This window comes from Loxodonta africana, chromosome 18 (genome assembly GCF_030014295.1).
Source record: "Loxodonta africana isolate mLoxAfr1 chromosome 18, mLoxAfr1.hap2, whole genome shotgun sequence".
NCBI classification, from domain to species: Eukaryota; Metazoa; Chordata; class Mammalia; order Proboscidea; family Elephantidae; genus Loxodonta; species Loxodonta africana.
In genome coordinates, this window is record NC_087359.1 from 33,651,144 (window position 1) to 33,662,228 (window position 11,085).

Sequence of the window (11,085 nt, forward strand, 5' to 3'; positions counted from 1 at the left end):
GTCCCCAAGCTGTGTTCTATCAGCACTCCCCCACACGACCCACCAAACAGATGTAAACCACAGGATCACTGGAGCCAGTGGGCCCTGGAGAACCTTTTCATTCACCAAGGTCACAGGCCTTCTCTGCACTCTCCTTGGCTGGGATTCACTCAGGTGGTTAACACTTAACAGCCCTCCCCATCCCTAATCCAGTAGTAACTTGAAGGCAGGCAATGGGAGTTGAAATTTTTAATATCATAAATCAGTGTCTCGCCTGCCTCTCACTGCCAGGTCTCTTCTTGGGCCTCCTATCTTGATATTGCCTGGAAGGCTGCCTGCAGCCAGGGCTTCCCCTGCCCCCTAGGAAGGATCCAGCACCAGCCTGAGAGGGGAGGCAACAGCAGCTTAGGGAGTGGAAGGGGGAAGAGACAGAAGCTTGTGCAGGCGTGTGTGTATATGTGTGTGAACACATGTAAAGTGAGGTTTACAGACCCTGGCTCAGGGACATTCTAGGATGGGAGAGGAGGTAGGGCAACAAGAAGCACATCTTTTCTCTCTGACACCTCACTCTCACCCTATCCTGGGGACAGATGGATAGGGTTAGTGGGAAATCCATCCCTGGGTCCCAGCCTTCAGGACTGGAGTCCTTTTGAGTCTGGTGGAGTCACAGGCCCAGTCTGTGGGGACACTGGGTGTGTCTCCTTTTGAAAGCCCTGGAAGGGTGGGAGGTAAGAAGCAAAATGAGACAGGTCTCTGCTAGAAGAACTTGACACCTCGGCCATCGCTGACAGTGATGATCTCGGCTTTGTGCTCCTGCTGTAGGGCCTGCAGGGCCCGAAGTAGGGTGGCCTCATCCAGTCCATGGAACTCTAGATAGGGAGAGATGGGGCAGTCAGGGACACTCGGCTCCTTGGGGCCCAGAGTCTCTGAAGAGAGCGGTCTAGCTGGAACCTGAGATCTGGAGGGACCACATATGCACATGCTATCTATATTCTGCAGCCACCACTCACAATTCCTGGGCACTTCTTAAGAGTGAGGACTAGAAAAAAGCCTAAGTCAGCAAGAAATGAGCACTCATGCTTATTTCTCCCTTCCTGGTTCTCAACCCCCACGCTCTCCCCCCACCCTTGCCATTAATGTCTGCTGTACAAGGTGACACGATCTGCTTGCAGACCACAAAGAGGGGGGCCCTGACAATCAGGCCCAGGCAAAGTCAAGGCCCTTGTCACTGGACACAGACCGTAGTCGCGTATCTACACCCATCAGGAGGACCTGTCCTAACACAAAGAATAGCCAGTACCCCTGGCCAGAAGACTGTTAAGGTCCAGCATAGGTATCTGCCATTTCCTAGTAAAAAAGGACAGGGCCGACAGCCAAGGGCCAGCTGTGTACCTGGAGATATAGCAAGATACTGCAGGGAGGTATGAGAGGCAGGAGGCAAGCCCCAACAGGCTTGCACACCTCACCCCATGCAGGGCCAAGGTCTGAAGTCAGGGAGCTTACTTTCTGAGGGAGCCTCTAGCTTTGCCCAGCCTGAGTGGTGGGCCGGGCGAGGCTGCAGCGCTGAAGTCATGGGGTGATGGTGGGAGTAGCAAGCAGAGGCCTGCAGAGCAGGGGGGAATGGCCAAGAGCTGTAAACTCTGCTGGGGCAGCCAAGGCCTGGCAGAAAGGGGAGGTGGCCCCGTTACCCCTTCTAAGATTAAAACTATTCATGATCCTAGGGATCTGAACAGAATATGGAATTAGAGAGAAAAGAGCTAAGAGTGTTTACACTATGCAAAAATCAAACAGTATACAAATCCTTGCCTGGCCAGAAACCAAAGTATTTAAATGGGCTGGGGTACTGGTCCAATCCCTTCAGTTGACGCTCACAAATTATGAGCCCTCTTAAGAATAAAGGGTGAAAGAAAGCCTGAGTCAGCAAGGAATTAGATTTCAGGCTTAATCCCCCTACCTTGGTTCCTCATTTGTCATCTATACCAGTTCTTAACTTTTCATGTGTCGTAGATGCCCGCAGCAAACTTAAAATACGGACTCCATCCCTTGAAAAATAAACACCCGCACAAACAAAAATATATATATATTTTTTTTTTGCATGTGAATTCAGGTAGTTTACGGAATCCTTGGATGTGAGTTAAGAACCTGTAGTACTTGGAATTCAGAGCCATAGAAATGGGAAGTCTGAATGCCAGTTAAACCAAGGGTAGAGAGGATTCAGGTGACAAAACTGACAGAGGGAAGGGAAAGGCATTACCCTCATCCTCTGTGTCTTCCCCATTGGTCAGTTCATATAGGGTGAACACGGAGTTGTTTTGGCCACTTTTGGAAACCTGTGGACACAGAAAACGGGGATTGAATAGGGATCAGGAATCGTTTGGGAGAAGGTAACTTCACCAGCTCCAACTCTCTGATCCAGGAATGGTACCTATCCTCAAAGCAGGGCTCACTGTTGCCTCTGCAGAGGAGTAGCCTAAAAGCCACAACCCTTACGGGTGCTATATTTATATGTGTACACACACATTCAGAACCACTAAACCACAGGCCTTCACGTGTCTGAGTGACCTCTCATTCTGGTTGTTTTCCTGTTCAGGAATGGGTGGTGTATTTGTTGTGTTTGGATTGTTGATGCTTCTTCCCCTCCTCCCTCCCTTGGGAATGTTTGGGGCTTGTGGTGGCTGAGAATTTGGGGGAGAAAGCATTCTGCCCCCACACCCATACTGGTTCAGAATGTCTCATTCATGTTGTGGACAGTCCCAAAAGAGTGTAGTCGGGGAGGGGCCCCAGTGCTTTTTTTTTTTCCTTCCTTTCCCCATTTATCTCCTGTGGCCATAGGCTCCTGCCAATGATAGCACCCGTGGTTCCCAGTACTGCATTCTCCAAACATGGCCTCAAGTAGTCCCTGCCTCCTACAGGCAAAGAAAGGGAAGTTCTGTGCAGCCAAGGAAATTGAGTCATTGCAAAAAAGAGGTTTGCCTGGAAGGCCTACACGTCCTCTTTCTACCCATTCCCCACTGTGTTCAGTCTGGATCTGGGAACACCAGATATCTGCTAGGCACACATATTATTCTCCTTTACTGCGTACTCAGTGCCAGGATGATCTCACCCACTGATAGATGAGTTTCCCCCATTCTTCTGGCCTCCGCCACATGATCAGGAAGCTAGACTTGTTCTTATCCAACCACTCAAGGTTCCCTGTAAAACAGATACTTATGAAAGCATCATGCTCTAAGAAGGGACGAAGAGGGGAACAGCAAGGTGGGACAGAGTGGAAGAGACTCAGCTTTCAGAGAGATTCAATATTGGTTTTATTATCTACAAGGGAACCATTCTCCTACCTCTCTTCAGGTCTTAGGGCACAAATGGAGAAATTCTAATTTTGTTACACAAATGTTGGGGGGAAGACCTGGGGAACTGGACCATCTACTATACAAGTACACTCTGGGCTCCAAGCCAGGAGAGAGAAAAAAAAAAAAATTGTTAAAGGGGAAAGACTTGTCCTAATCTGCCCTCAGAAAAACCCAGCTAGAAAGATAAATTAGGAATCTGAAGAACTGAACCCACCTTTCTTCCTCAGTTCCTCTAATACAATCTGAATTGATTCCACAGGGAGCTTCCCTGGTTTACCGTTAAGTGAATGATATACTTGATATAAACTGATATGAAATAATATGAACTGGTAGTATAAAAATTCTCAGAACCAGTCCCATGCTGTGAACCACCTGCCCCCTTCTTCTCCCTTTCACATGCATATACATGTAATTCCCCAACAGGATATAAACTGGCCTTTTCTAGATACTGAGGGGAGGGAGATAAAGAGAAACTCCTACAATTAAGAGGAAGGGCTTTAGAAAATAAAACCTGCTACCATTCCTCACCCTCTGTCCTCTCCCCTCCCTTTAGCCTTTCTCCACAGATATTTTAAAGATGAATCAGGCACCAAAAATAAATGACCCTTACTTCCTGGATGGGGGATGGAGTGCATGGAGAAAGTTATTAAAGGCAATAAGAGGTTTGAGTCTCAGAGAGGAGAGGAAAGAAGACGCAAAAAAAAAAGAGGGAGAGAGCTCAGGTTGAGGTTGGGACTTGCATCAGAGGCAGAGTCCCTAAGACCTGAATGACACCTGGACGCTCATCACTGCCTAGGACAAGTGGCTACAGTTCTGTACTGCATTAAGGATAAAATGGATGTTAGCTTACACATGCTCCCTTTTTCCCAAGTCCAATTTAGGTGAGGATCTGCCTGAGTGAACGGGTGGGTATGAAGTCTCAGTTAGTGCGACAGTGTGGAAGTGCACGTGTGTGGGCTGTGGGAGAGCCTGAGGGAGGATACGTTGCAGCTTGACGTTGTTGAAGAGCGGGCTCTCCTGAGCTTCCATCACCGTCATGCTGGACTGTTTGTGCAGGCGGCAGAAGGACAAGACCAGCGAGCACCAGGCGGCCAGCTGCTTCTGCCGGGTGTCCACGTTCGGCTGTAACCTGCCGGGTGAAGGGTGAGGAGCAAAATTAGAGGGCTTGAGTGGGTAAGAAGCAGCAATTGTCCGGGCCACGTTCGGGGGAGCAAATTGGGGGCTGAGGGTAGTGGCGGCCGGGTCCATTCTCCCCATTCCCATGTGAAGCAGCAGGGCTAAGCCCAGGGTGGGGAAGGGAGGCACAGAAGGGCTTCTCGGGGTCTGAGCCTCACGTAAAGAAGGGCGGGAAGCGATACTGCCACGGCCACTCGAAACTCATCGCCATCGTAGTAGCCAAGGGAACCCGGAACCTCCCGGGAAGGACTTCCGGTCTCCGCTTCGGCACGTCCGGGCGAAAAGCACAGCACAAAGGTTCCGATCGCCTTTCAGGAGCGCGTTGGCCCAGCGCAGGAGTCAAACTCCGCTTCAGCCAGACTCTGCTATTAAGAATTTTTGACTTTTATAGTAGGAAGGGGCCTAAGAAGTCTTCTGGTTCAGCCCCAGAGAAGAGCAAGGACTTCCCCAAGACGTCACAGTTTGTTAGTAGAATTGCAGGTAGAACCCAGGTCTCCAAACTCCACCCTAAGCTTATTTCTACGATGCCAGGCTTTTTGAAGTATTAACATTCGTATCAATTAGCATTTAATTTAAACGCCTCATAATTCCTCGATCTCCTCAACTTCTTTGTCCTTTGGTTCCATCACTTCTCCCACAGCACCAGTGAGTGCACACCCTGTAGTTTGTATTACTAGAGATGGCCCTGCTTCCATCTTTCAGAGCTGCCTTCTTTGACCACAGCTATGTATCTCCTCCTTTTCCCACCACCTCACTATTCTAGTCCCAAGTCCTAGGACCCCTTTTGGTCATATCGAACTCTTTACCCAGCCTAGACTACTCAGTTCTCTCCTTGCCTGCCTATTTGGTTGTCTGTCCCCAAACCAAAGTTGTTGCTACCTGCCCTCCTACCCCAGTCCTATTTTTTAAACTCCTGGATTGCTGAGTACTACTGAAAATAAGCCACCAGAACTTGTCGGCCGAGCCCCAGATTCCTTGACTAACTTCATTGCTGGGCTCTCAATGCAGCCCAGTAACCATTTATTTGTCTTTTATTGACTCCTTGTGACATATGTCAGACAGCTGTTCAAATTTTCCAAGCTCATCAAGCCACTCTACTTGTTCCCATCTCTACCCTGTCTGCAAAATACTTTTCCTTCCCATTTTATGAGATTGAGGCCATGCATGTGAACCCCTTAATCCTTCTGTCTTTGCCTGTTACCACACTTGACTGACTCATCCTTCAAAAATTATTCTCCACTCCCTCTTCCTTTTGGACTCAAAGAAAAAGTTTCACTCTTCCTTTTCAAGCCCAACCCTTTGGCGTATCTTCTCTTAAAAAAAAAACTTTTTGTTGTTGTGTTTTCAGTGAAGTTTTACACAGCAGTTTAGGTTCTCATTCAACAATTTCTACAAAAATTGTTCACTGACATCAGTTACATTCTTCACAATGTGTGAATGTTCTTTATCACTGTTTTGGTTGTTCCATTTCCTGGCATATCTTCTTGAGCCCCTCTCTAACTTCCTCCAGGACTTCTCTATGATCTTCCCTCTCTTTTTCCACTGGCACCATTCCTCCAGTGTACAAACATGTTCAGGTCCTCCCTATTTGAAAATGTGTCCAGTTTCCTTGACCCTGCCACTCTCTTGACTTCGTACCTGATCTCTAACCTTTCCACCATCCAAGTCTGTCCTTTATTGTGCACAGTCCCTGGCCCAAGAAGTGTCCAACATATATTTGTTGAATGAATGAAAGAACCAATCAATTGATAATGCATTCTCAAAGGTCAGCATCTCCTTTGCCTCCATGGAATGGCTTTATCCTTTTCCTGCTACTTCTCTAATCTTTCTCTCTGTCTCCTTTTTTTCCCCTCATTCACTAAATGTGGCTGTTTCTTAACCTCAGCCCTTCTTCTTGTCAGTACACCATCTCTCTAAGAGCTCTCATCCCTCCTATGGCATCACATAACATTTCTGTGCAGGGGACTTCCAAACCTATATTTCCAGCTCTGGTCTCTTTTCTTACCATACCCCGTTTCTAACTTTCTACATATGGAGAAGAACTTGAATGTTTCACTGTTGACTCACATTCTGGCTCCTTCTCTCCAGGCCAGTTCCTCGTCCTAATGGTCCTTTCTATTATTACTGCCATCCCCAACCCCACCCCCAGTGCCATCGAGTCGATTCTGACTCATAGTGACCCTACATGACAGAGTAGAACTGCCCCATAGAGTTTCCAAGGAGCACCTGGTGGATTTGAACTGCCGACCCTTTGGTTAGCAGCCGTAGCACTTAACCACTATGCCATCATTCTCCTAGTAACTCAGGTTCAAAGTCTGAGTCAGCCTTAAGCCCCCCTCCCCACCATTCTGCTCTTTCACCCTTTCATATCCAAATCCTGCTAATCCCCCACTCCCCACTTTTTAATCATCTCTCCTGCTTTTAGTTCTTTTTTATATCCCCATTCACCACTCCTCTGGTTTATGACCTCACTTTCTCAAGCCTAGATTATTGTGATAATTTTCTAATCCATCTCCTTTTCTACTCTCTTTCCTAGAATATTCCCTCTAAGGCCTAGCTCATGTAACAACTCTACAATCACCCTCCTGTGATCACACCTCCTGTGATCATCCCAGGCATATGTGACCCCTCCGTCTTTTACACTCAGATAACATTTGGCTTGTACTTCTTGTATTACTCTCATTACACTCCATTCTTTTTGCTTATTTGTGCACATTGTCAACTCCCCTACTAGATGAAAGCTATTGATGGCAGAAACCAGGCCTTATCTAGTTCGTGTTTCCTACAAAATAAACCACACAGTGTGTTATACCACTAGGGCCCTTGATGTATATTAGTAAAATCCATGAAGGCAAAAACATGCCAACAAGAGGGCAGATACACCCTTGGGGAAGATATATGTGTTCATGGAACTAGAACAAAGGTTTACCTCAGGAGAAAACTTGAAATATCCTTGGGAATAGGTGTGTCTCTAGAGAGAAAGATGTGTCCTGAGAGAAGTGTGTCTCAGAGCATGAAGAGAAACATTCCAGAAAGCATACAGGCATACATGCATGGAATAGAAGGCATTTCCTAGGAAACAGACATGCATGTATTCAGGAAAGCAGATATTTCAACCAGGAGGAAAGGAGAGTTCATAAAGAAGCTCAGGGTGTCTATGGAAACAAAGCTGTCTTCTAGATATTTTCAATGACCTGGCAGGTATGCCCCAGGAAGGGCTGGAGGTAGAGGTTCCCCAGTGAAAACTGGGCCTTGCTATCCAGGGAACATATAAGCAGTTACTGTTGAGTCAATTCTGACTCATGGCGACCCCATGTGTCTGAGTAGAGCTGTGCTCTATGAGGTTTTTAGTGACTGACTTTTTGAAAGTAGATCACCAGACTTTTCTTCTGCGGTACCAGTGGTGGGCTTGAACCTCCAACCTTTCAGTTAGCAGCTGAGTGTTTGTTTGCACCACCCAGGGACTCCATATGTTGCTGTTGTGTACCGTTGAGTCGCTTCCGACTCATAGTGATCCTGTAGGACAGACTAGAACTGCCCGATAGGATTTTCAAGGCTTGGTCTTTTCTCCTGCAGAGTGACTGGTGGATTCAAACTGGAGATCTTTCAGTTAGCAGCTGAGCACTTAACCATTGTGCCACCAGAACTCCTTGGACTCCATAGAAGGGTGTCCATATGCAGAAATGGTGACTCGCAGAGAGTGGCTAGGTATAACCAAGTTGTCTTTAGGGAATATAGACGTTCCTCAGAAAGCTGATATAAGGGTGTGTGTGGCGGGGAGAACTAGTGGTTGCTATGGAGATGACAAGCTTTTGACCCCCGAGTCCAGTGCTCTTCAGCTTTGAGCTTCCTCCAGGTTACATCCATCTTCTGGTTGTTGGCTTTAGTGGACACCAGGGGGCAGTGTGCGGCCAGGCTGTAGGCCACACCCCGGGGTTCAGGACAATGTAGGATGAGGGCCGGGATCTAGAAGAGGAGTCTGTGATGAACCTAGGAGAAGAAGCCTCTGCCCTCAATTCTAAAGTGTTTATGGATGGACTCCTGTTGGTCAGGTCAGGATTCCTACTTACAGGCCTCAGGAGTAAACCGAGGCATGAAGAAGGGGAGAAGTCAGAGCTCCTGGGTAGCCCCCCTTCCTTCTTGCAGGAGTCAGAGCAGAGATTCTGCCCTCCCCCCATACCTCCCCAATCGCAGGCCCCCCAGCTGCTGTCCAGACCGGAAGGGAGTCTCTTCCTGCACGTTTCCTGGAGCTGGGTTTGGATAGGGGCAGGAAGGGCCCCACCCTGGGAGGAAGGAGTGTAGGGGTGTGGCCTTCAGGTGGGAGGGGCCAGTGGGGGGAGCAGGTGAAAAAAAGCAGTGGGATCATCCAGATTCTTCCAGTTCTGTTGACAAAAGCTGAGGGCCTGTGGGAGAGGCAGGGACTCTGGGAAGGATGCAGGCTACACTGGGATGGGGAAGGGGACAGTGCACACACAAAAAAGGTTTATTTTGAAGACCGCATTACAGAGTTTGTGCCTTGACCCCACCCAGCTTCCATTTTCACCAATTCCAGGACCTGCGGTTGGGGTGAGAGTGAGAGAAGGGGGTGGAGAGGGGAAGAAAGGGGGAAAGGCATTAAGGTCTGAGGTGGGGCTGTGGGGGCAGGGGAGAGGAGTAATATAGCCACTGAGAAGCTTGTGGACCCTAGGCCTGGGCCTCATTGTCTTTACTCTGCCACACCACAAGGGTGACAAGGAAGGGGATGAGGCAGATGGGTGCTATGATCATGGCCAGGAGCACATCCTCTGGGGGGTCGCAGAAGGTGGGCTTAAGCAGGGAGCAGTTGGCAAAGTGCATCTGGTGAGTCTTAAAGATGGCCCTCTCTGCCCAGGGGTTGGGGAAGCCCAGGCCAGACTCCTCGGCATAGTGCTCCAAGCAGTAACGAAGTAAGCTATAAGGACTGGGGTGAGAGAGAACTCCAGTGAGGAAGGGTTGGACCCACAGAGAGGTGTGCCCCACACTCACCCCAGGCCCATCTGAAGAACCAGACCAGGGAGCAGGCCCACCCTGGGCCAAGACACCCTCCAGCACTGCCCCTACCTTCTAATCATGGCCCAGTCACACCAATCCTTTTCGAGAGGGTCCATAAGCTTCTTATACTCTAGCCAGCAGTTTTGGACATATGTCTCATACTTCTGCACCATCTTCCCTGTGGACACAGATGCTGCATATTTACCACACCCTTACCCCCTCCCCCCCCCCCAACTCTGCTCAGGACAGCCTTGGAAAGTTTCCCAAGCAAGACACTTCTGGCTGAGGAGGCAGTTCAGGCTCAGGAATCATTTAATGCCTTCCACATGTGCAGCACTTCCCACCTGACAAGAGCTTCCCCATACACATTTTCATGGGGTCTTTTCACCCACCTGTGAGGTGGGCCAGCTCAGAGCTCGGCAGGGGCTTTGTGCGATGAGAGGGAGAAAGACAACAGGAAACTCCAAGAGAACAGAAGGGAGTTTAGTGGGGCACCAATTGGGGTTGGGGCCTGCCTTGCGGGAAAGAGATCCTTCTGATTCTCCTCCTTGCTCTAGGCCACCCTCCCACAGCATCTGGGCACCCACCTTCTGACCCCAAGCTGCCTGGGGTGGTTACAGGCTGTGCCAGGGACTCCTGGGGCTTCAAGACAGCTGTGGGCAGAAATGGGAGAGGGAGGTGGGATGGCGGGGATCTGGGCAGTGGAGCCTGGAGGGGAGGGGTTAGAGACTGAGCCCCTGGGAACTCAGGGCTACTCTCAGAAGACAAAGAAGGCTAATCCGGGCTCCTAATGAATGCCTCGGTGCCCAGGAGAGAAGAGGCCGGTACCAGCTCCTTCCCACTCACATCCAGGCTGCCAAAGCCCACTCCCTCCTTGCCAACCCCAAACCTCCCTTGAGACTTCTCCGCGGGGGCCCCGGAACCCCAGCTTTCTCCAAGTGGGAAGCATCCCGCGCTGTGCCCGCGCGGAGGTGGGCCCACGGACTGTTCGAAGGACAGCGCTTGCCGGTCTGTCTGTCTGCCCCCGCCCCCGGGGCCCCTTCCGGACTCGGCCGTCCAGCCCCCCACTCTCCCGGGCCTCCCGCCTGGGCCCGGGGCGCGCGCTCACCGCCCAGCAGGAGGAGGAGGCGGAGCGCGGCCGGCCGCCTGGCGCGGGTCGCTGGGAGCCGCGGGCAGCCGGCGGCGCTCTCCGTTCGAAGCGAGACCATGGCGCGACGAGAAGGCGAGGAGCGGCAGCGGCGCTGGACCGGCCCGGGCGGGGGCGCCTATATCCCCGGCCCGAGCCGCAGGAAGCCGCGCCGCTTCCTCGGAGGGGCTGGGACGGCCGCGGCCACGTGGGGGGCGGTGGCGAGGCCCGGGGCCGCGGGCTGGAGGGGGAGTCGTTGCGGCACCCCGCCCCTGGCGCCCGAGCTCCCTCCGCCTTGCCGGCGTCGCCCCCCTTTCTTCTAGTTACGCCGCAGGGCTGGACAGCTCCACGCGTAACTTCAGAACGCGGACCCTTTTCCTGGACTCTTCCGCTTGGAGACTTGGGCTCGCCAGGGTTTCCCAGCATCCGCTCCCCTGACTCTAATCG

General features: G+C 50.8%; 1 protein-coding gene across 2 annotated transcripts; it reads right to left on the reverse strand.

The window, feature by feature from the left end:
- Nucleotides 1-213: 213 nt before the first annotated feature.
- Nucleotides 214-10,772, reverse strand: LOC100674250 (vacuolar protein-sorting-associated protein 25). Of its 2 annotated transcripts, XM_003414256.4 has the most exons (9): nt 10,621-10,742; nt 10,100-10,165; nt 9,582-9,690; nt 4,661-4,867; nt 4,310-4,455; nt 3,541-3,594; nt 3,083-3,171; nt 2,234-2,309; nt 214-848 (listed from the first exon to the last, which is right to left on the reverse strand). In XM_003414256.4, exons 1-9 carry the CDS (start codon nt 10,718-10,720, stop codon nt 736-738), a joined length of 960 nt encoding a protein of 319 aa, XP_003414304.2. In that variant the 5' UTR covers nt 10,721-10,742; the 3' UTR covers nt 214-735. The 2 variants fall into 2 exon arrangements, with proteins under 2 accessions (XP_003414304.2, XP_003414303.1); XM_003414255.4 differs by lacking the exons at nt 214-848; nt 2,234-2,309; nt 3,083-3,171; ... (1 more) ...; nt 4,310-4,455; nt 4,661-4,867 and adding an exon at nt 8,953-9,441 and having other exon boundaries at nt 10,621-10,772.
- Nucleotides 10,773-11,085: the final 313 nt, after the last annotated feature.

What these genes read in the sequence shown, in the direction of transcription:
- LOC100674250 (XM_003414256.4), bottom strand. Translation starts at nt 10,720, where the DNA reads ATGGTCTCGCTTCGAACGGAGAGCGCCGCCGGCTGCCCGCGGCTCCCA. An exon ending in AGGCAGCTTGGGGTCAGAAG is followed by an intron (nt 9,691 to 10,099) that starts GTGGGTGCCCAG and finishes CTGTGTCCACAG; the next exon opens with GGAAGATGGTGCAGAAGTAT. An exon ending in CAACAACGTCAAGCTGCAAC is followed by an intron (nt 3,595 to 4,309) that starts GTATCCTCCCTC and finishes ACGGTAAACCAG; the next exon opens with GGAAGCTCCCTGTGGAATCA.